At 50.3% G+C, this 24,534-nt stretch overlaps 2 protein-coding genes across 3 annotated transcripts in view; one reads left to right on the top strand and one right to left on the bottom strand.

Moving 5' to 3' along the window:
* The window catches only part of WDR4 (WD repeat domain 4), a 36,161-nt gene extending 22,798 nt beyond the window's left edge, over positions 1–13,363 (top strand). Inside the window, exons 5-12 of one of the 2 annotated variants that reach the window (XM_044284302.1) lie at positions 4,772–4,928; positions 5,057–5,169; positions 5,341–5,395; positions 7,778–7,888; positions 8,412–8,470; positions 8,554–8,734; positions 10,258–10,327; positions 12,814–13,363. In XM_044284302.1, coding sequence (XP_044140237.1) covers positions 4,772–4,928; positions 5,057–5,169; positions 5,341–5,395; positions 7,778–7,888; positions 8,412–8,470; positions 8,554–8,734; positions 10,258–10,327; positions 12,814–12,971 — 904 coding nt within the window. In that variant the 3' untranslated portion in view covers positions 12,972–13,363. The remainder of the gene's footprint in view (positions 1–4,771; positions 4,929–5,056; positions 5,170–5,340; positions 5,396–7,777; positions 7,889–8,411; positions 8,471–8,553; positions 8,735–10,257; positions 10,328–12,813) is intronic. The other variant, XM_044284303.1, reaches the window with a different exon arrangement.
* A 134-nt stretch (positions 13,364–13,497) lies between these two features.
* PDE9A (phosphodiesterase 9A) lies at positions 13,498–22,364 on the bottom strand. The gene is made up of 12 exons (XM_044285890.1): positions 22,351–22,364; positions 20,420–20,489; positions 20,230–20,298; positions 19,996–20,082; positions 19,446–19,550; positions 19,227–19,309; positions 18,059–18,215; positions 17,756–17,866; positions 16,389–16,493; positions 15,322–15,450; positions 15,164–15,241; positions 13,498–13,622 (listed from the first exon to the last, which is right to left on the bottom strand). Exons 1-12 carry the CDS (start codon positions 22,362–22,364, stop codon positions 13,602–13,604), a joined length of 1,029 nt encoding a protein of 342 aa, XP_044141825.1. The 3' UTR covers positions 13,498–13,601.
* Positions 22,365–24,534: the final 2,170 nt, after the last annotated feature.

Below are 24,534 nucleotides of genomic sequence, written 5' to 3'. Positions count from 1 at the left end.
GGTAGAGCGTATGGCAGAGCTACATATCTGTGTGCAGGTGGTAGAGCGTATGGCAGAGCTACATATCTGTGTGCAGGTGGTAGAGCGTATGGCAGAGCTACATATCTGTGTAGGTGGTAGCGAGCGGATGGCAGAGCTACATATCTGTGTGCAGGTGGTAGCGAGCGGATGGCAGAGCTACATATCTGTGTGCAGGTGGTAGCGAGCGGATGGCAGAGCTACATATCTGTGTGCAGGTGGTAGCGAGCGGATGGCAGAGCTACATATCTGTGTGCAGGTGGTAGCGAGCGGATGGCAGAGCTACATATCTGTGTGCAGGTGGTAGAGCGGATGGCAGAGCTACATATCTGTGTGCAGGTGGTAGAGCGTATGGCAGAGCTACATATCTGTGTGCAGGTGGTAGCGAGCGGATGGCAGAGCTACATATCTGTGTGCAGGTGGTAGAGCGTATGGCAGAGCTACATATCTGTGTAGGTGGTAGCGAGCGGATGGCAGAGCTACATATCTGTGTGCAGGTGGTAGCGAGCGGATGGCAGAGCTACATATCTGTGTGCAGGTGGTAGCGAGCGGATGGCAGAGCTACATATCTGTGTGCAGGTGGTAGCGAGCGTATGGCGAGACCGTCTGCTCAGCAGCAGGGACATTGCCAGTTCTTAGTGTCCCCGCTCAGCACGTTATCTGGCAATGTCCCTGCTGCTGAGCAGATGATTAGGGGGGATTTCTACCTCCCTCTGCGGTTTCCATGCCTTGCGGTGGTCTTTTACCTTTTGATTTGGGTCAGACAGGGAGGAACAGAAGTATTTGAACCCCCTGCGATTTTGCACGTTCTCCCACTTAGAAATCATGGAGGGTCCGACATCCACACTGTAGGTGCGCTCCCATCTGAGAGACAGAATAAAAAAATAATTCAGGAAATCCCGTTGTAGGATTTGTATAGAATGTCTTTGTCTTTGCTGCTGAACAGAAGTATCTGAACACCTGAGACCATCCGTGGTAATATTTGGACCAGAAGCCGTTGTCTGCAGTTCCAGAGGTCAGACGTCTCCTGTAGATCTTGACCAGGTTTGCACACACGGCAGCTGGGACTGTGGCCGACTCCTCCCCACAGATCTCCTCTACATCGGTCAGGTTTCGGGGCTGTCGCCGAGCAACACAGAGTTTCAGCTCCCTCCAAACATGTCCTATTGGATTGGGCTAGGCCGCTCCAGAACCTTCATATGCTTCTTACGGAGCCGCTCCTTGGCTATCCTGGCTGTGTGCTTCGGTCGATGTCATGTTGGAAGACCCAGCCACGACCCATCTTCAATGCTCCGACTGAGGGAAGGAGGTTGTTGGCCAAAATCTCACAATAAATGGCCCCATTCATCCTCTCCTTAATACAGTGCAGTCGTCCTGTCCCCTTTGCAGAAAAGCCCCCCCCCCCAAAGCATGATGTTACCCCCCCTCCCCCCCCAAGCTTTACAGTCGGGATGGTGTTCTTGGGATGCAACTCATCCTTCTTTTTCCTCCAAACACGACCAAAAAGTTGTGGGGAAGTAATAATTCAATTAAACATTATTAATTATGGTCATAAAATAATTAACCATGAAAATTATAAAATGTATAAAATTTGTCATAAATTCTTATAATCGTGACCTGGTGAATTGTAGACAAACGAATCGATATAATTCACATCGGAGTCCGACTATTTCCTCAGATAAATAAGTTCTTTTTGACGTGAGATGACGTTAAGTATAAACATGAAGTCCTACATTCTACAATAACACACAGGTTTATTGGTTACAAGGTTATAAACACAATGATACATGTGAATGGATATATACAGCGTTAATATAAAGCATTACAAGCTCAATACATGTGAGTGGGAGTAACTTGTCACATTATAACCAAGCTATTATCACGTTAGGATATCACATAGGAACATAATTACATACATCCCTTCTGTGATATCAGGACGGCCTGTCTAATCCTAGACATCAATATGGAACGCTGAATACATTCCGCCCCCTCTAACCAACTACACGTCACATGACCTCAAGATAAGCAAATCCATCCAAGGATATAACTGAGAAGAGATAACTGTGTCCTTCCACCCCATCCTGGACTATTTTCACACATATGACTTTGGTAAGACTATTAAGACAAATAACAGGGATCTAGGATCTTTCCTAGACCATATCTCAAATGGGAAGGACTTGAAATAAGTCTTTCCTGTGGGAACCCATCACTTAGCTTGGCGAAGAATGTTCTATCAATATAAATATATATATATATATAAAAGCAATTATTTAATGTTCTGATAGATTATGAGTCTTGATTCTTCTGCAGGTAGAATGAAGCCTCACAATATCCTAAGACTACTACTAACCCAATATCTATTAATTATTTATTTGCCAATCTAGATGGTATAATTTCACCCACACTAATTAGTCTTAATAAAATGAAATATAATTTTCTGTGTCTCTTACCAAGTCCTAGTAGGAACCTCACTTCTGCTCCCAGGAAAGCTGGGTGGTTCATCATAGCGCATCTCACCATGGCTTTCATCTTGATAGACCCCTCTAGAGAGCGCCACTTGTCTCTCTCTCTCTCTCTCTCTCTTTGTGTGGTTTATGATCACAAACTTATCAGTTAGACACCCCTTCCTAGTTTGGAACTTTCCAATCATTGTCGGATGGGCGTGACCATTGATAAGAAATATGACATCATAACCTTACCCAGAATGCACTTTTGCTACTGTTGTAATGTCACCTACTCATACCTAGGTGGCACTGCTGTATAAGCTATTTACATCATAGTATAAAGGGTTAACTTATGTAAGTCTGAATAAACGTATTCTATACATTTGACCTTAGAAGCTTTAATTCAAAGCTATAGGGATTAATTCTGACACTTGTAGCAATTAGAGACAGACCTCTAGGCGTCTCTGAATGTTTCTCACACTGTTGATCTATGGACCATAATGATATGAATGGCCTTGTTGTATCAGTACCTCCTGTCATACCAAAGATGTGATTAATTGTTACAAAATACACATCTTTACAGACACTCTTTTAGAGACAAATATTCCCCTAATGAGAAATATAAATATATATATATATATATATATATATATATATACTGGATGCATGTTGTCTTCATAACATATAACAATATAATATATAGTAATATATATATATATATATGTCCTACTGATTGTCTTATGCTAAGGACTAAGGCTCATTAAATGACTACATGAATATTCTATATTCTGCTTCATTAATAAACACCTAATTGTATAGGTAATTATCACCAGCTGCATAGAGCTTATCTTTATCTCCTGTCATAAATGTATAGAGGACAAAGTAGACAAGGAGGCCTCTTCTCAGACCGGTGCGTTCATGAGAAGAATAACACTAAAGAGCAGAAACCTTTGTGCAACCTTACTTCGGCCTACTCAAGACATACAGAATTGTAACTATAGTCGAGCATGGCTCCTAAAGGCAATGAACATCCATCTTGACTAGAATGATTGGATATCACTGTATATACCTATGAAAAGGCACACCAAAGTTCTACTTTGGTCTCCTCTGTCCACATGACTTTCTCCCCGGCCTCCTCTGGATCATCCAGATGGTCATCGGCAGACTTCAGCCTGGACATGTGATGGCTTGAGCAGGGGAACCTTCCGTGCAATGCATGATCTGAAACCATGACGGCGTAGTGTTCTACCGACAGTGACCTCTGAAGCTGTGGTCCCCGCTCTCTTCAGGTCATTGACCGGCTCCTCCCTTGTAGTTCTGGGCTGATTCCTCACCTTTCTTATCATCAGTGATACCCCACGAGGTGAGATCCTGCATGGAGCCCCAGTCCGAGGAGACTGACGGTCGTCTTTAGCCTCTTCTATTTTCTAACAATTGCTCCAACAGTTGATCTATTTTCGCCAAGCTGCTTGGCAATTGCCCCGTAGACCTTTCCAGCCTTGTGGAGCTCCACAATTTTGTATCTGGTGTCTTCTGACAGCTCTTTGGTCTTGCCCATGGTAGTAGTTGGCATCTGACTGACTGTGCGGTGGACAGGAGTCTTTGCAGAGATCAGACAGGTGCTGCTAAGTTGGATTAGTGAGCAGAGTAGAGGTGGACTTTTTAAAGGCACAGTAACAGGTCTTTGAGAGCCAGAATTCTTGCTGTTTCTCAGGTGTTCAGATCCTTCTGTTCAGCAGCAAGACAAAGACATTCTATACAAATCATACAATGGGATTTCTAGCTTTTTTTTTTTTTTTTCATAAAACTTTCATTTTCTGTCTCTGAGTGGGAGACAATGTGAATTTCAGACCCTCCATGATTTCTAAGTAGAAGAACTTGCAAAAAACGCAGGGTGTTCCAATACTTCTGTTCCTCGCTGTATGAGGTGTGTGGTGGGCTGTCTGCACACAGAGCCGCTTTAAGATTTGCCTATTAAGATCTGGTGCCAAGAAAGGTGGGTGGGGCTTAGCCTCTCCATTAACGTCCTGGGGGGTAGTTATTGGACCCACCTTCCTTCCTAGAGTGGTTGGTGTCGGGGTTGATAGTGGGAGGGGTTTGGGATGTTTGCGGGGTAAGGATTGATAGTGGGAGGGGGTAAGAGTTAATAGTGGCATTGTTTTGGATGTGTGGGTGGGGTCAGGGGTGATAGTGGGAGGGGTTAGTGAGTGATGTGTGAGGGTCTCGCCCTTTGCAGTATCCTCCCTGTTTGATGCCCCCTTGTGGGGCCCCGGGTTCTGGTTTACACTCCGCCCTTCTCTCCGGTACAGGTGGGTCTGCCGTCGCTGCACCTCTCTGACCTTCTCGCCGTGTGAGCGCCGCATCCTGGTGGCGGATAAATCTGGAGATGTTTTCTCGTTCTCTGTGCAGGCTGCACAGGAGGAAGGACACCTGGAGCTGGGGCACCTCTCCATGTTACTGGACCTGGTAAATGCACCACAGGAGCTGACACTTAGGGGGCAGCTATGGTACAACCCACAGGTTACCTGGCTGGAGTCAGGGGGCGCTGTACCTCGGCTGCCCAGGACTCATCTGCCCCTCTTGTCCTCCCACAGGTGGTGACTCAAGATGGACAATATATTATTACCTGCGACCGTGATGAGAAAATCCGTGTCAGCCAGCGGGGGGCGCCGCACGTCATCACTGCCTTCTGCCTGGGACATACAGAGTGAGTGAGGGGCTCTGTGGGAGAAGCGTTATTGGGGGGGGGGGCTCTCTGGGAGAAGCGTTTCTGGAGGGGGGGCTCTCTGGGAGAAGCCTTATTGGGGGATTCTGGTGGGTAGTGGTAGGGGATCACTAATGCGCCGGTTCTTCATGTTTTTCTGTCTCCTTGGTCCAGGTTTGTCTCACAGCTGGCATCTGCACAGGAGAAGCTGCTGCTGTCCGGATCGGGGGTAGGTGAAAGATACGCCCTTGCAGATCCATTAGATCTCATCATTGGATCATCTAGAACCGGTGATCACTTGCGGAACACAAAACCTTTAATGAATGAACTTGTTCTGGTCTGATGTCCAATCATACAAGAGTATGAGCAGAAGCCCCACCTCACCTGTGGGTCACCCTGTGTCTGATCTCCGGGAACCTGCTGCTCGCAACCCATGAATTATATAGTCCTTCCTAGGACCTTTGATTGGTTCAGTCTTCATCCTAGGACCCTGTGAGTTACTCAGTCCCTATATTTGGACCCTGTGAGTTACACAGTCCCTATATTTGGACCCTGTGAGTTACACAGTCTCTATATTTGGACCCTGTGAATAGTTTGATCCTTATCCTAAGATCCTGTGGATGGTTCGGTTACTCATCCTAGGACCCTGTGGATGGTTCGGTTACTCATCCTAGGACCCTGTGGATGGTTCGGTTACTCATCCTAGGACCCTGTGGATGGTTCGGTTACTCATCCTAGGACCCTGTGGATGGTTCGGTTACTCATCCTAGGACCCTGTGGATGGTTCGGTTACTCATCCTAGGACCCTGTGGATGGTTCGGTTACTCATCCTAGGACCCTGTGGATGGTTCGGTTACTCATACTGGGACCCTGTGGATGGTTCGGTTACTCATCCTAGGACCCTGTGGATGGTTCGGTTACTCATCCTAGGACCCTGTGGATGGTTCGGTTACTCATCCTAGGACCCTGTGGATGGTTTGGTTACTCATCCTAGGACCCTGTGGATGGTTGGTACTCATCCTAGGACCCTGTGGATGGTTCGGTTACTCATCCTAGGACCCTGTGGATGGTTTGGTTACTCATCCTAGGACCCTGTGGATGGTTTGGTTACTCATCCTAGGACCCTGTGGATGGTTTGGTTACTCATCCTAGGACCCTGTGGATGGTTTGGTTACTCATCCTAGGACCCTGTGGATGGTTTGGTTACTCATCCTAGGACCCTGTGGATGGTTTGGTTACTCATCCTAGGACCCTGTGGATGGTTTGGTTACTCATCCTAGGACCCTGTGGATGGTTTGGTTACTCATCCTAGGACCCTGTGGATGGTTTGGTTACTCATCCTAGGACCCTGTGGATGGTTTGGTTACTCATCCTAGGACCCTGTGGATGGTTTGGTTACTCATCCTAGGACCCTGTGGATGGTTTGGTTACTCATCCTAGGACCCTGTGGATGGTTTGGTTACTCATCCTAGGACCCTGTGGATGGTTTGGTTACTCATCCTAGGACCCTGTGGATGGTTTGGTTACTCATCCTAGGACCCTGTGGATGGTTTGGTTACTCATCCTAGGACCCTGTGGATGGTTTGGTTACTCATCCTAGGACCCTGTGGATGGTTTGGTTACTCATCCTTGGACCCTGTGGATGGTTTGGTTACTCATCCTAGGACCCTGTGGATGGTTTGGTTACTCATCCTAGGACCCTGTGGATGGTTTGGTTACTCATCCTAGGACCCTGTGGATGGTTTGGTTACTCATCCTAGGACCCTGTGGATGGTTTGGTTACTCATCCTAGGACCCTGTGGATGGTTTGGTTACTCATCCTAGGACCCTGTGGATGGTTCGGTTACTCATCCTAGGACCCTGTGGATGGTTCGGTTACTCATCCTAGGACCCTGTGGATGGTTCGGTTACTCATCCTAGGACCCTGTGGATGGTTCGGTTACTCATCCTAGGACCCTGTGGATGGTTTGGTTCTCATCTTTCTCCTTTTTCTTTTTGGTGGGGAGTGTGATCCATATAGACGTGAGTTTTTTTTTTTTTTTTTTCTGGTGTTGGTTACAGTGTGGTGTTTGTTCATCCCATTGTTCTCCACCTCTCACATCTCTCATCCTGGGACCCTGTGAGTGGTTCGGTTCTCATCCTAGGACCCTGTGAGTGGTTCGATCCTCATCTCGGATCCTCTTCCTCTGTGTACAGTAGTTGGCATCTTGCTCATTTTCTTGTTTTATCTGGTGGGGAGCGTGAGTTTTTGTAGTTTTTGGTGTTTGCCACAGTTTTGGTGTTTGTTTATCCCATTGTCCTTCACCTCTTGCACTTGATCTACCGGTAGGGCATCGTTAGGTTTCTATTAGGGCCAGGTTGGAAATTGAAGTTGTCCTTTTTTTGGGGCGGAAGCTGTGCATAAACCTGGCCAGACTAGGGTGGCCCTGGGAGATGTAGCAGCCCCGTTCTTTCTCTTCTGTGATTTGTCATTGGGGCTGTTTTTACATGGATTTAGTAAAAAATCTGTTTTCAGGAATTGATCGGCTTTCTGTGAGCAAATACTGTGTGACACTCCACAAGCTCCAATGCTGAGAAGATATCTCCGTTATTCTTTCTCTTCCCCCTCTAGGATGGGACACTGCGGCTCTGGAGATACGAGACGGGACAGGAACTTCAGAGGTTTACCATCGGCAGCATTGAGAGGCCTGAAGATTCCCAAAATGATACCCGAGAGATCAAGGTGAGATCCATGGTCACCTGGATTACTGCATGTACTTTCAGGAGCCAGCCCTAGCTCTGGGAGTGTGATTGGATCTTTGAGATGTGATGGGTGCAGTAGTAGCTTTTGGTTATTTTTTGGAGTTAATGGGCACGATTGAAGTTTGGGAGGTCATGGATATAGTTGCAAGTCTGTGAATCTTTAGGTGAGGTGATGGGTACTTTTGGAGGTAGGTGTGTCTTCAGCTGAGGTGTTTGGTATGGTTGGAGGTTGGTGGATCTTCAAGTGAGGTGAGGGCTAAGTTTGGAGGTCGGTGAATCTTCAGTTGATGTGAAGGCTATGATTGGAGATTGGTGGATTTTTAGCTGAGGTGTTTTGTATGGTTGGAGGATCTTCAAGTGATGGGTATGGTTGGAGGTCAGTGGATCTTCGGCTAAGGTGTTGGGTACAGTTAGGTCTGTAGATCTTCAGATGAGGTGATGGGTACCGTCAGAGGTGGGTGGATCTTCCTGATAAATTAACATGAAGGTCTCATTTCTTCCAGAGATTTGCTGTCTCCAGGATCTGCTGCAGTGGAGAACAAGTGGCCGTCCTGTGTGATGGGTGAGGAGTTGTGGTGCATGTATGATCCTGTCACCACTGATATATAAGGTATTTATCAGTTATCCAGATCTTCTGTCTTCTAGCATTCCTGGGATCTACCTGTTCTCAATTTCCACCAGTCCGCACCTCACCCACCAGCAGTACGTCGCCCTCCCGTATGTCCCTGTGGACATGGATTTTGAGGACCTGACCTCCCTTTGGGTGTTATTGTCTGTCAAGGAAAACCCTATAGCGCTCCTCCAGTACAGAGAGCAGAGATGGCAGGTCAGTCATAAGCCACGGGGGAAGGGTGGAGAATGCGCTGGGTGGGTCTTCCATCTATCCATTCATCATAAACATAAATGTCAAATCAATGGCTTCAGGGGCAGATACAGTTATTAAAGGGTATTCCAGATTACCCATGGAAGTGAGGTCCGTATGTCCATGTCCTACCGAATATTAATGTTACACTAGTGATGAGGTTAATAAAAAAAAGAGTATACCTGGTGCTCTGGTTATCTGTTAATGCCTGTAGATAGTGAGCTCTAGTGGTGGCTGTATAATCTGTATGTAGTGAGCTCCCTCTAGTGGTGGCTGTATAATCTGTATGTAGTGAGCTCCCTCTAGTGGTGGCTGTATAATCTGTATGTAGTGAGCTCCCCCTAGTGGTGGCTGTATAGTCTGTATGTAGTGAGCTCCCTCTAGTGGTGGCTGTATAATCTGTATGTAGTGAGCTCCCTCTAGTGGTGGCTGTATAATCTGTATGTAGTGAGCTCCCCCTAGTGGTGACTGTATAATCTGTATGTAGTGATCTCCCTCTAGTGGTGGCTGTATAATCTGTATGTAGTGAGCTCCCCCTAGTGGTGGCTGTATAATCTGTATGTAGTGAGCTCCCTCTAGTGGTGGCTGTATAATCTGTATGTAGTGAGCTCCCCCTAGTGGTGACTGTATAATCTGTATGTAGTGAGCTCCCTCTAGTGGTGGCTGTATAATGTGTATGTAGTGAGCTCCCTCTAGTGGTGACTGTATAATCTGTATGTAGTGAGCTCCCTCTAGTGGTGGCTGTATAATCTGTATGTAGTGAGCTCCCCCTAGTGGTGACTGTATAATCTGTATGTAGTGAGCTCCCTCTAGTGGTGGCTGTATAATGTGTATGTAGTGAGCTCCCTCTAGTGGTGACTGTATAATCTGTATGTAGTGAGCTCCCTCTAGTGGTGACTGTATAATCTGTATGTAGTGAGCTCCCTCTAGTGGTGTCTGTATAATCTGTATGTAGTGAGCTCCCTCTAGTGGTGGCTGTATAATCTGTATGTAGTGAGCTCCCCCTAGTGGTGGCTGTGTAATCTGTATATAGTGAGCTCCCTCTAGTGGTGGCTGTATAATCTGTATGTAGTGAGCTTCCCTAGTGGTAGATGTATAATCTGTATGTAGTGAGCTCCCTCTAGTGGTGGCTGTATAATCTGTATGTAGTGAGCTCCCTCTAGTGGTGGCTGTATGTAGTGAGCTCCCCCTAGTGGTGGCTGTATAATCTGTATGTAGTGAGCTCCCCCTAGTGGTGGCTGTATAATCTGTATGTAGTGAGCTCCCCCTAGTGGTGGCTGTATAATCTGTATGTAGTGAGCTCCCCCTAGTGGTGGCTGTATAATCTGTATGTAGTGAGCTCCCCCTAGTGGTGGCTGTATAATCTGTATGTAGTGCGCTCCCCCTAGTGGTGGCTACTTAGGTGGAGTTTGTGGTGAGGACGATGTTGCAGATTGCCCCTGGTCGTGTAGATAAAATGGCTGATGTGTCCTGTGGTTTCTGTCCAGCTGGTGCCGCTAGACGACCGCATGAAGGAGGTGTCAGAGACCATCAGAAAGAACTGGGAGCAAATGGAAGGTGAGTGCTTCTCATATGTCAAAGGCCTGGTCTAAAGGGACAGTACACCGTATCTCAGTGTGCCTGGTGCACTAGTGGTGGCTCCTGAGGTGGAGGTCTTCACCATGGTGGATGATAATCTGTCCCTATTCAGAAAAAAATGTACCTCAGTCTATCAGAAAGAATAGAGGGGTAGTAAATACCCCTCTGCCCCCGCCCCTGAGGTAGGGGGGAAAGAAAAGAAACAGAAAACTGCTGCGATCAGTGCTTTGTATTTCTGCACTGCTGCGGACACACTGTGCCTTACTCCTCTGCTGTGACCACTACTATGTATTACTGTACTGCGTTGATATACTGTTACTGTACTGCTGTGATCACTACTGTGTGCATTACTGTACTGCTGTGATTGTGACATTCTGTTACTGTACTGCTGTGATCACTACTGTGTTACTGTACTGCTGTGATTGTGACATTCTGTGTGTTACTGTACTGCTGTGATCACTACTGTGTGTTACTGTACTGCTGTGATTGTGACATTCTGTGTTACTGTACTGCTGTGATCACTACTGTGTGTGTTACTGTACTGCTGTGATTGTGACATTCTGTGTTATTGTACTGCTGTGATCACTACTGTGTGTTACTGTACTGCTGTGACCACTACTGTGTGTATTACTGTACTGCTGTGATCACTACTGTGTGTATTACTGTACTGCTGTGATTGTGACATTCTGTGTTACTGTACTGCTGTGATCACTACTGTGTGTATTACTGTACTGCTGTGATTGTGACATTCTGTGTTACTGTACTGATGTGATCACTACTGTGTGTATTACTGTACTGCTGTGAATGTGACATTCTGTGTTACTGTACTGCTGTGATCACTACTGTGTGTTACTGTACTGCTGTGAATGTGACATTCTGTGTTACTGTACTGCTGTGATCACTACTGTGTGTTACTGTACTGCTGTGATTGACATTCTGTGTGTTACTGTACTGCTGTGATCACTACTGTGTGTGTTACTGTACTGCTGTGATCACTACTGTGTGTTACTGTACTGCTGTGATCACTACTGTGTATTACTGTACTGCTGTGATCACTACTGTGTGTATTACCTGTACTGCTGTGATTGTGACATTCTGTGTTACTGTACTGCTGTGATCACTACTGTGTGTATTACTGTACTGCTGTGATTGTGACATTCTGTGTTACTGTACTGCTGTGATTGTGACATTCTGTGTTACTGTACTGCTGTGATCACTACTGTGTGTATTACTGTACTGCTGTGAATGTGACATTCTGTGTTACTGTACTGCTGTGATCACTACTGTGTGTTACTGTACTGCTGTGATCACTACTGTGTGTATTACTGTACTGCTGTGATCACTACTGTGTGTTACTGTACTGCTGTGATCACTACTGTGTGTTACTGTACTGCTGTGACCACTACTGTGTGTATTACTGTACTGCTGTGACCACTACTGTATTACTGTACTGCTGTGACCACTACTGTATTACTGTACTGCTGTGACCACTACTGTGTGTTACTGTACTGCTGTGATCACTACTGTGTGTTACTGTACTGCTGTGATCACTACTGTGTGTTACTGTACTGCTGTGATCACTACTGTGTGTTACTGTACTGCTGTGATCACTGTGTGTATTACTGTACTGCTGTGATCACTACTGTGTGTATTACTGTACTGCTGTGATCACTACTGTGTGTATTACTGTACTGCTGTGACCACTACTGTGTGTTACTGTACTGCTGTGACCACTACTGTGTGTTACTGTACTGCTGTGACCACTACTGTGTTACTGTACTGCTGTGACCACTACTGTGTTACTGTACTGCTGTGACCACTACTGTGTGTTAGTGTACTGCTGCAATCACTACTGTGTGTTAGTGTACTGCTGTGACCACTACTGTGTGTTAGTGTACTGCTGTGATTGTGACATTCTGTGTTACTGTACTGCTGTGATCACTGTGTGTTAGTGTACTGCTGTGACCACTACTGTGTATTACTGTACTGCTGTGATTGTGACATTCTGTGTATTACTGTACTGCTGTGATCAGTACTGTTACTGTATTGGTGCAATCACTACTGTGTATTACTGTACTGTTGTGATATATACTGTGTGTATTACTCCTCTGCTGTGAGCACTACTGTGTGCCTTACTCCTCTGCTGTGAGCACTACTGTGTGTATTACTGTACTGCTGTGATCACTACTGTGTGCCTTACTCCTCTGCTGTGACCACTACTATGTATTACTGTACTGCTGTGATTACTACTGTATCAGCGCTCTGCTGGAACCGGTTGATGGGATCTTTCCCCGCGCACCTTTAGATATCGTTGTTACTGGTGTCAGAACCATAAGCGCGGCCGAGCCTTACGGACCGGTCTGGTGAATGAAGCTCCTGGCAGGGTCACAGTATGGAATGATGGGGAACGCTGGTGGAGAGGGGTAGGTGTCTTGTATACTGACCTTGTCCGTGTCACCCTGCAGGATCGGTGACCCTGGAGAACCGCTTCAGCGCTTTATATAAAGCCGTAGTTGACAACATGGCCTCCTACCTGCAGAAGAAGGAAGCGCGGATCCAGACCGAGAAAAGGAAGTCCTCAACCGGGCAAACAGGAGCTGCTGCCAAGATTCAGAAGATGTGAATCGGTGCTTGCTCCTCCCTCCAGAAGGCGACAGGTCACATGGGACAGTATAAGGGTCAGAGGAGGGTGAGGGGCTAGTGATGTACTGACTGATGAAGGGCGTCCTGGAGAGCCCCGCCTCTGACCCTCCGATCCCCCGCGTATCCCGCCTCTGACCCTCCGATCCCCCGCGTATCCCGCCTCTGACCCTCCGATCCCCCGCGTATCCCGCCTCTGACCCTCCGATTCCCCCCCCCCCCCCCCCCCCACACACACACCATCCAGGTCACATTACAGCACTGATGTCTGTGTATTATAATGTACGGTAACTGCTTCCTGTTCAGACTGTGGTAGAGAGGTACTGGCGTTTATCCCCCCCCCCCCACATCTGAAGAAGTTTTCTAGGCCCTGATATTTTATCTGGTGCCCCCCCCCCCCCCAGCGATGGCGGTAATTGACTGGCAGTGGGTGGAACTCGAATTTCTCCTGATAATTATTTTTTTTAAATAAATTTAAAGCCTTTATTACAGAAGCCTGGTTTACTGTACACATCCTGAGGCCGGGGGGACGCCGATCATCTCTCCCTCCTTCACTTCAGTCCACTCCGTCGCGTGGTGATTATTTCACGGAAGGAGGAACTTCTGCTGGACATCAGAGGCTGCTTGTCATTTCCTGAAAGATGATGTCGAGGTGAGGAGTCCGCTGCCCTCATTTCCACATCACGTCGCCCCCCACATTATAATGGACTTGTGCAGATCAGCTCCATCACCCCCCCCCACACACACACACGTGCACAGACATTGTAATGGACATGCGCATGAGTCTGCTCTCTCCGCCTGTACTGACCCCGGGCGTCTGCTCTCTCCTCCGCCCGTACTGACCCTGCGCGTCTGCTCTCTCCTCCGCCCGTACTGACCCTGCGCGTCTGCTCTCTCCTCCGCCCGTACTGACCCTGCGCGTCTGCTCTCTCCTCCGCCCGTACTGACCCTGCGCGTCTGCTCTCTCCTCCGCCCGTACTGACCCTGCGCGTCTGCTCTCCTCCGCCCGTACTGACCCTGCGCGTCTGCTCTCTCCTCCGCCCGTACTGACCCTGCGCGTCTGCTCTCTCCTCCGCCCGTACTGACCCTGCGCGTCTGCTCTCTCTCCGCCCGTACTGACCCTGCGCGTCTGGCTCTCTCCTCCGCCCGTACTGACCCTGCGCGTCTGCTCTCTCCTCCGCCCGTACTGACCCTGCGCGTCTGCTCTCTCCTCCGCCCGTACTGACCCTGCGCGTCTGCTCTCTCCTCCGCCCGTACTGAACCTGCGCGTCTGCTCTCTCCTCCGCCCGTACTGACCCTGCGCGTCTGCTCTCTCCTCCGCCCGTACTGACCCTGCGCGTCTGCTCTCTCCTCCGCCCGTACTGACCCTGCGCGTCTGCTCTCTCCTCCGCCCGTACTGACCCTGCGCGTCTGCTCTCTCCTCCGCCCGTACTGACCCTGCGCGTCTGCTCTCTCCTCCGCCCGTACTGACCCTGCGCGTCTGCTCTCTCCTCCGCCCGTACTGACCCTGCGCGTCTGCTCTCTCCTCCGCCCGTACTGACCCTGCGCGTCTGCTCTCTCCTCCGCCCGTACTGACCCTGCGCGTCTGCTCTCTCCTCCGCCCGTACTGACCCTGCGCGTCTGCTCTCTCCTCCGCCCGTACTGACCCTGCGCGTCTGCTCTCTCCTCCGCCCGTACTGACCCTGCGCGTCTGCTCTCTCCTCCGCCCGTACTGACCCTGCGCGTCTGCTCTCTCCTCCGCCCGCCCCCGTACTGACCCTGCGCGTCTGCTCTCTCCTCCGCCCGCCCCCGTACTGACCCTGCGCGTCTGCTCTCTCCTCCGCCCGCCCCCGTACTGACCCCGCGCGTCTGCTCTCTCCTCCGCCCGCCCCCGTACTGACCCCGCGCGTCTGCTCTCTCCTCCGCCCGCCCCCGTACTGACCCCGCGCGTCTGCTCTCTCCTCCGCCCGCCCCCGTACTGACCCCGCGCGTCTGCTCTCTCCTCCGCCCGCCCCCGTACTGACCCCGCGCGTCTGCTCTCTCCTCCGCCCGCCCCCGTACTGACCCCGCGCGTCTGCTCTCTCCTCCGCCCGCCGCCGTACTGACCCCGCGCGTCTGCTCTCTCCTCCGCCCGCCCCCGTACTGACCCCGCGCGTCTGCTCTCCCCCGCCCGCCCCATCATGTCGTGCCCCTCACCTCTGTCGTCTGCCTCTCGTACCGCAGTCTGGCCTCTTGTAAAGGTTGTAACATCCAAACTGTCATCTGAGGGAAGATCTGGAAGACAAATCATGTGAAATGATGGGAGTGATAATCCATGGCCTGTTGTGAGTAGCTGTCTATGGCGGTGCACTTACCTGGCACAGGGCCTCGCACAGGGGGATGAGCAGGAAGCTGATGAATGACCTCTGCGATTTGGCTTTGGTAACAGTGTGGCGGTCCATGTATGGGGTGACAGGGAGACCCTCGGCCTTCTCACGGTCACTCTGGGGAGGACAGGTAGTGATGAGAGACCTGCTGCTTGTGTCTGCCGGGTGTCGCCCTGTGTGACCAGGGCTCTTAGGTATGTATGTTATTACTCCAGTTACTTCCAAAGCTGCAGTTCTGCTCCGTCTAGCACTCAGGTGGTAGCATCCATCCTTCCCCACCTAACTTTCAGGTGGTAGTTACTACCTTTCCCAGCCTAGCTCTCAGGTGGTAGGATCTGCCCACCTCTGCCAACTTTCAGGTAGTAGTTACTGCCTCCACCCTCCTGTCTGTGATGTGGTAGGATCCACCCTCCCCCTTCTAGCTCTCAGGTGGTAGGATCCACCCTTCCCTGCCTAGCTCTCTGGTGGTGGATCCACCATCCTCCACCTAGCTCTGAGATGGTAGGATCCACCCTCCCCAGCCTAGCTCTTAGGTGGTAGGATCTGTCTTTCCCTGCTTAGCTCTGAGATGGTAGGATCCACCCTTCCCTGCCTAGCTCTCAGGTAGTAGGATCCAGCCTCCCCCTGCCTAGCTCTGAGTAGGTAGGATCCACCATTCCCTGTTTAGCTCTGAGATGGTAGGATCCACCCTTCCTGTTTAGCTCTTAGGTGGTAGGATCCATCTTCCCCCTGCCTAGCTCTTAGGTGGAAGGATCCGCCCTTCGCTGCCTAGCTCTTAGGTGGGAGGATCTGCCCTTCCCTGCCTAGCTCTGAGATGGTAGGATCCCACCCTTCCTGTTTAGCTCTACAGTGGTAGGATCCACCCTCTCCCCGCCTAGCTTTCAGGTGGTAGGATCCGCCCTCCCCCGGCTAGCTCTTAGGTGGTAGGATCTTCACCCCCTGTTCATTGTCTGTACATGCTTTGCTGTGATGCATTGTGGGAGTTGTGGTGTGCAGTATGCCCCACCAATCAGCTTTGTCCTTTTTGTGTCATGTGCCTTGCTTGCTCCGCCTACCTGCAGGAAATATTCTTCCATCAGGGCATCTGCCCAGAGCTCCGCCTCCTCCACCGGCCGCGCCTCGTTCGATATGTCACATAATTTAATGAGACCTTTCTTCAGCTGTGAAGACATTACAGTCAGATGCATGCCCTCCCGGGGCCACAGCAATCTCGGGGATCAAGCCAAGGGCCACATGTTATAGGACAGTGAAAAGAGCAGCTTTAGTGCAACTGGACTGTGAGGTGAGGGGCCATCAATAAATCTAGTGGTGAGGTTGGGGGCCCCAGAGGTCTTTACGTGTGGGTAGTGAGGCGGGGGGCCCCAGAGGTTGGTATGTGTGAATAGTGAGGTTGGGGGGCCCTGTAGTTGGTATGTGTGGGTAGTGAGGTCGGGGGGGGGGGCGGCGCTAAGGTAGTTGGTATGTGCGGGTAGTGAGGCCGGGGGGGGGGGGGGCGGCTCTAAGGGTTGGTATGTTCCGGAATCGAGGTCGGGGGGCCCTGAGGTTGGTATATGTGGGTAGTGAGGTCGGGGGGCCCTGAGGTTGGTATATGCGGGTAGTGAGGTCGGGGGGCCCTGAGGTTGGTATGTGCGGGTAGTGAGGTCGGGGGGCCCTGAGGTTGGTATATGTGGGTAGTGAGGTCGGGGGGCCCTGAGGTTGGTATATGTGGGTAGTGAGGTCGGGGGGCCCCGAGGTTGGTATGTGCGGGTAGTGAGGTCGGGGGGCCCTGAGGTTGGTATATGTGGGTAGTGAGGTCGGGGGGCCCTGAGGTTGGTATGTGCGGGTAGTGAGGTCGGGGGGCCCTGAGGTTGGTATGTGCGGGTAGTGAGGTTGGGGGGCCCCAGAGGTTGGTATGTGCGGGTAGTGAGGTAGGGGGGCCCCAGAGGTTGGTATGTGCGGGTAGTGAGGTTGGGGGGCCCCAGAGGTTGGTATGTGCGGGTAGTGAGGTTGGGGGGGGGACCCAGAGGTCTGTACGTGCGGGGTAGTGAGGTCAGGGGGGGACCCAGAGGTCTGTACGTGCGGGTAGTGAGGTCGGGGGGGACCCAGAGGTCTGTACGTGCGGGTAGTGAGGTCGGGGGGACCCAGAGGTCTGTACGTGCGGGTAGTGAGGTCGGGGGGGACCCAGAGGTCTGTACGTGCGGGAAGTGAGGTCGGGGGGGCCCCAGAGGTCTGTACGTTCGGGTAGTGAGGTCGGGGGGCCCCAGAGGTCTGTACGTTCGGGTAGTGAGGTCGGGGGGCCCCAGAGGTCTGTACGTTCGGGTAGTGAGGTCGGGGGGCACCAGAGGTCTGTACGTGCGGGTAGTGAGGTCGGGGGCTCCATGATATTGGACAGATAAGCTGAGATATGGGGATTCAGGGTCAGGGGCCACAGTCCTCTCCTCACCAGAGCCACGTGTTCTTCTTGGGAGAAGCTGAAGCTGTGGACGTCCTGTAAGGATCTGAGGATCTGGGGGTGAAGCGCCATGTCTGTGGCCAAGATCAGCTCTGCCACGCCCTGAGAAGAGGAGGAGATGGTGACGGTTCCAGGTACAAGCAGTCTATGGGCCCCTGGCCCCTCATGTATCTTAGTCCCCCCAGTAATTATGGATAATAGACAGCAGGAAGCAGCTTGTATGGTGACAGTGGCCCTTCTAACCCACCGGGCCCCTGAGAGCTGCACATATGGTACATCCACCTGTCCTCTCACCTCCAAGATTTTCCTGGCCTGCTCCGGAGCCACGTTCCTGAAGATGTCACACTCTGTCCGGCTCAGGATCTCCATGGTGACGGCGCAGTGATGATTTTCCAGGGGCGACTTATTCTGGTACCTGGAGGCCAACTCTGTGCGAGCGTTCACCTGGTAACTGCGAGGAGAGCACGGTGTCAGTGTGGATCCAGGGTTGTCAGACTCGGGGAGGAATATTGTCTTCTGCCTCCTGGATCCACACTGCAGGACAATCGGCCGACCTCTAGTCATTATTCTAGTGAGGCCTTTTTTCCCGTTTACGTTCCGTATACAGAACCATTCATTTCAATGGCTCCACAAGAAAAACGGAAGGTACTCCGTTTGCCTTTTGTTTCTGTTTTTCCGTTCCGTTCCGAGATAGAACATGTCCTATTATTGTCCACATAACGGACAAGGATAGTACTGTTCTATCGGGCCAGCTTTTCCGTTCCGCAAAAACGGAATTCACGCATATGTGAGGCGTATTTTTTGTGGATCTGTTTTTTGCGGACTGCAAAATACTGAAATAGCCATACGGTTGTGTGCAAGAGGCCTTACCGTATGTTGTAGGAAGGTAGGTGGACCCGCTGTGCACTCGGAGTTGGGGTGTGACCAGAGCTGGGGCAGTAGCCTCATCCTGCAGAACCTCTGTAATTACTCCTGTCACTCCCATAATCCCAGGACTCCAGAGCATTGGGGCATTATGGATCATAGTGACCATAGATGAATGTTCCAGCACCTCCCAGGTCATGTGATCACTTAAAGGGGTATGCCGACCAGAAAATAAGTTATTCAATATAGTTTTCTGATGTACTCTCTGTATCCATTCCTCTTGGCTTTCAAGATCTCTGACTGCTGTCATCCAGTGAGGCCCCTTACTGTTTACTGCTGGTGGCTATAACTCTGGGTTGTGGGGTGGACAGGAGCAGGACCTGGTATTTTCCACTGGAGTATGCAGAGAAGGTTCCTACAGAAAACTGTGAGGGATTGATCCAGAGAGCAGGTGCTGTTGTTGGCAGCCTGTATCCTGTTCTGGAGAGGTTCTGATGTCTTGAACAAACCCCTTCCTCTCTCCATCTACAATATGGTGGATGTAATCTGCACGGAACCCTACAACCCCATATGTCACCTTCAGTCTGCAGCAACTCACTTATTGTTGAGGCCAGGGTGGTCAACGTCATGGCAGAGGGCTGCCACTATCAGGGTGACCACGTCCTCAGGAGGGAGCAGGTCCTGGAAAACACCAAAGGTTTAATTAGGAATATTTTGGGACATCAGTGGAGACATACAAGGCTCATTAAAGAATGTCATCATGGAGCAGTTTCATCATGGGGTCTTCTGCTCTATAGAAGGTGGATGGGACACGTACCTGGAGACCGCACAGGGATATAATGCTGTACATCATTTGTGTGACGCAGAAGCCGTGCCTGAAGTTGTGGAAAGGATTCTGCCTGTAGTGATCCTGAAGGCTGCGCTGGAGACAAGAAGACAAGATAGCAAAGACCCCAAATTAAGGAAGTTCTGAGCACCAGGGGCCTACATCTCATGAGTCATCGTGCATCCTAGTTTTGAGGAGAACCCCAAATAATGACACGTATTTGAGCATGGCGGGGAGGCTGCCCCATAGGCTGCAATTCTCTTGGAGGTCATAGCAACTGAAGCTGCCTTATGGTTGAGCAGTCACCATGGACCTCATGTTCTTTCTGTTGGACTGCTGTATGGGCTCTGGTCCTCACAACCTCATGTCATGTTTTCAGGATTTCCTCAGTATTGAGCAGATGATATGATTATTGTCAGTGCATCAGGACCTAACGCAGGTATTCAGTCTGGGATAGTCCCAAATTCTGACCGGCAGGTGGGCCTTGAGGACTGGAGTTGAGGAACATGCTCTAAACCATGAATTGATTGTCTCTTCTCACCAGAAATTGCCGAAGTGTTGCAGCTTCCATCTTAAAATGTGCCACCAGATTGAGGTTGTAGAACATGTGCTCGAGGAGGTTCAACATCTGCCGAGTATACGACAAAGATGGTTAGAGTAATATCAACATGTGAAATAAGTCCCACTGGGAGCATATCCCCTCCCAGTTACACTAGTTTGTGTTCCCTGAAAAGCTCTGTTACCCCTGTAAAGGGTTGTTCTTGGGGTCACCTACCTCCTTATCCTGCACGGACCACACACTGAATGTCGGCATCTTCAGAGCTTCTTGAATTTCTTCAGCAATCTGGAAGAGTCAATGAGATGGAGATTTAAAGTCCAGGGAAGATGTATCCACCTTACTATGTAGTCCGCTCTGCTGTAGGGCGTCTATATCCCTCCTCATCCACCTCCTGTGGCAGCATCACCTGAATGGTCACACTTGCTCGTGCCTCTGCTGGATCCTGGCTCTTGCAGCTTGAGTTCTTTGTTTCATCACTGAAAGTAAGAAGCAACTATAATGCCTGATTATATTGTGGAGACAGGGGCGGACTGGGAACTTAAAGTGGCCCTGGAAAAAATACTAAAAGTGGCCCTGTTTTGTAGTTAGGTCCAAATTGATGGAAGGCCAGGCCAGCAATACCATATTGCGGCACATTATACCCCCCGACAGAGCCAAATACTACAGTCCATCACAAAATACTGCCAGAAGCACAAATTACATCCTCGAAAACTTCCACTGGCCGGCCGCGAGGAGGGCCCAGGAGACCCCTTGGGCATCGGCCCACAAGGAAATTTCCCTGTAAGGTCTATGGTCAATCCGCCCCTGTGTGGAGACCTCATCATGTAGCACAGCTCAACACATCAGATATAAGTCCACCTGAAGACATGGAGGGCAGCTACTGAGAACCTGGTGCTCACCCTCTTCTTCTTCTGTCCACTATAATGACTTGTGTGTGTGTGTCTAGGGTTATGTGTGGGTTAAGTTCTGCTCAAAGGTAAAAGAAGGCCAAACCCGTAGATTTCAGAGAGATCACAAATGGTCTAATGTGTATGAGGGGCCTCCCGTGTGAAAGAAAGATTTCAACAAGTTGTATTTCACTATATTTAGGAAATGAGCCGCTGCCAGTGGAGTCTTGGATGGCACAGACTGGTATGGAGGGGGAACAGAGGAGTCTGGAGGGCTTGAAGTATGGAGGAGGACCGAGGGGTCTATAGAGAAATAGGACTATGGAGAGGATATAGAGTTTGGAGGGGACAGAGCAGTTTGTAAAAAAAAGAGGTGGGAGAGGGACAGAGTAATCCGAGGGGCAAAAGAGTCTGGGCAAAAACAGATGTTAGAATAACAGGAGTCTTGTAGGGGAAAGAGAAGTTTGGATGGGCCAGAGTAGTTTCGAGGAGGACAGCGTGGTCTAGAAGGGATAGAAATGTCTGAAGATGAACAGTCTGGAGGGAGGCAGAGGAGTCTGGGAAAGGAAACGGGTCTGTAGATGAGGGGTAGATGAATCTGAAGAGGGGTATGGGTAAGGGTCTTGAGAAGACAGAAGAGGCTGGAGGAGGACAGGATTTGGGAGCAGGGGGCAGAGGAGTCTGGAGGGGACACAGAAGTTTGGAGTGAGGCCGCAGTCTGGAAGGGATAGAGGAATCTGGAGAGGAACAGATGGGTCTGGAATGGGGGACAGAAGTGGACAAAGGGGTCCATGTAGAATAGAGGAGTCTGGAGGGGGCAGAGGGATCTTTGAGTAGCTTACCACAAAAATAGCGTTTTACCCTGGTGGGCATAAAGTAAATTATCTTATTAGCAATGGCAAATGTTGACTGGGGCAAGAGAGTACCCAATCTCCACACCAGCCAACACACAAGTACTGCTGTGTTTTTTATGTTAGACTTTGTGCTCTTTTTGGTCAGTAGTGGTTTGCACCTCGTAACTCTCCCATGGATGCTCTGCCAGACCACTCTCTATAGGACACCTGCACAGTGATCAGTACAATCCACTCTCTATAGGACACCTGCACAGTGATCAGTACAATCCACTCTCTATAGGACACCTGCACAGTGATCAGTACAATCCACTCTCTATAGGACACCTGCACAGTGATCAGTACAATCCACTCTCTATAGGACACCTGCACAGTGATCAGTACAGTCCACTCTCTATAGGACACCTGCACAGTGATCAGTACAATCCACTCTCTATAGGACACCTGCACAGTGATCAGTACAATCCACTCTCTATAGGACACCTGCACAGTGATCAGTACTGATGTGTACCTAATCCCATCATGTCGATGCTGTTCCAGGGAAGTCCTTGCACCCCATGATCTGTTATGTGAGGTGGGTCTCCTGCTGTGGCACTTACCTTCTTGCGGACATCTTTGCACGTATGCGTCTCTTCCACTACAGTACGGACTCTCTGTGTCTCATCAGCATTACTAGAAACACTAGTTACTAAGGGAAAACTGGTTGTGCCTCATTCCTCCTGTGCTGCTCGGTCACTGAAGGATTAGCAAGCGGCAGACCTAGAATTTCCAGCCCATCTCGTATAGAATGTATAGAGTACAAGGTGTGTACGTTACCAGGGAGATCCAGCACCCAGGACACCCACCGCAGAGTCCATGCCCGCTTCTACATCATTAGATGGAGGACTCTTCACTCTATAGTAGAGACCTCCGCAGCGTGACGGCCCTTGCGGTGCGGACCTCCGCAGCGTGACGGCCCTTGCGGTGCGGACCTCCGCAGCGTGACGGCCCTTGCGGTGCGGACCTCCGCAGCGTGACGGCCCTTGCGGTGCGGACCTCTGGATGTCTAGAGCAGTGAAAAGATTAATATCATTGTCCCTGGTGGTATGAGGCAGTGACAGGGTCATGGTCGGTATAGATATGGTTGTTTAGGTGAGGACATTCCTGGTGATCCAGGGTAAAGGAGGATTCATTGTCTGCCCTTAGGAGGCCAATAAAGAGTTCAGTGTCTGCATCCATGGTGGTCTAGGGCAGTAAAGTGCTGTTGTCTATGTTCCTGCTGATCTTGGAAAGGGAATGAGTTGATGGCTTTATCTCTACTTTTTTCTGGCAGTGAATGGGGTAATGGTGCTGTGCTTGGGGGTCTAGGGAAGAGAAAGGGGTCTTTATTAGGGACCCTGGTGGTCTAGGGAAGAGAAAGAGGTCTTTATTAGGGACCCTGGTGGTCTAAGGGAAGAGAAAGGGGTCTTTATTAGGGACCCTGGTGGTCTAAGGGAAGAGAAAGGGGTCTTTATTAGGGGCTCTGGTGGTCTAGGGAAGAAAAAGGGGTCTTTATTAGGGGCCCTGGTGGTCTAGGGAAGAAAAAGGGGTCTTTATTAGGGGCCCTGGTGGTCTAGGGAAGAAAAAGGGGTCTTTATTAGGGGCCCTGGTGGTCTAGGGAAGAAAAAGGGGTCTTTATTAGGGGCCCTGGTGGTCTAGGGAAGAAAAAGGGGTCTTTATTAGGGGCCCTGGTGGTCTAGGGAAGAGAAAGGGGTCTTTATTAGGGGCCCTGGTGGTCTAAGGGAAGAGAAAGGGGTCTTTATTAGGGACCCTGGTGGTCTAAGGGAAGAGAAAGAGGTCTTTATTAGGGACCCTGGTGGTCTAAGGGAAGAGAAAGGGGTCTTTATTAGGGACCCTGGTGGTCTAAGGGAAGAGAAGGGGGTCTTTATTAGGGACCCTGGTGGTCTAAGGGAAGAGAAATGGGTCTTTATTAGGGGCCCTGGTGGTCTAAGGGAAGAGAAAGGGGTCTTTATTAGGGGCCCTGGTGGTCTAGGGAAGAGAAAGAGGTCTTTATTAGGGGCCCTGGTGGTCTAAGGGAAGAAAAAGGGGTCTTTTTATTAGGGGCCCTGGTGGTCTAAGGGAAGAGAAAGGGGTCTTTATTAGGGGCTCTGGTGGTCTAGGGAAGAAAAAGGGGTCTTTATTAGGGGCCCTGGTGGTCTAGGTTTTCTCACTTTTTCAGACGGCAGTGGTGTTCGGGCTGTATGAGTAAAGCATGTATTACACTGCATGATCTAGCAGGCGATTGTCGGGACGGAAGCGTTCCTTCCCGGCAATCGCCTGCTCATTAAGGCTATTGTTGTCCAGTCTATCGTTAGTGTTTGCAGGAATGCTCGGTAGCGTTGATCTGGCAGTGTAATACAGTCTGGGAGCACTGATCACTGACGTCATCGCTCGGCCCCATACCGACTAGTCGTCTGCCGGTAGCAGGCCGTGACTACACACCGCCATCTGCTGCCAGCAAACTAGAATTTATAAGCTGAAAGATGCTGATTTCCCAAATTAAGGAGCGTTTGCTCCTTCATCGGGGAATCGCCGGCAGAATTACACCGCCAGATCATGGCTAACGAGCGTTCCTGCAAACAATTGGCCGGAGGAGGGCGAGAGAGAGGAGGTGAGATAGGAGGAGGGCGAGAGAGAGAGGAGAGATAGGAGGAGGGCGAGAGAGAGAGGAGAGATAGGAGGAGGGCGAGAGAGAGAGAGAGAGAGGAGAGATAGGAGGAGGGCGAGAGAGAGAGAGGAGAGATAGGAGGAGGGCGAGAGAGGAG

This window comes from Bufo gargarizans, chromosome 3, assembly GCF_014858855.1.
Source record: "Bufo gargarizans isolate SCDJY-AF-19 chromosome 3, ASM1485885v1, whole genome shotgun sequence".
NCBI lineage: Eukaryota > Metazoa > Chordata > Amphibia > Anura > Bufonidae > Bufo > Bufo gargarizans.
The sequence above is the reverse complement of the archived record's forward strand: the minus strand, read 5'-3'. Positions and strand labels throughout refer to the sequence as shown.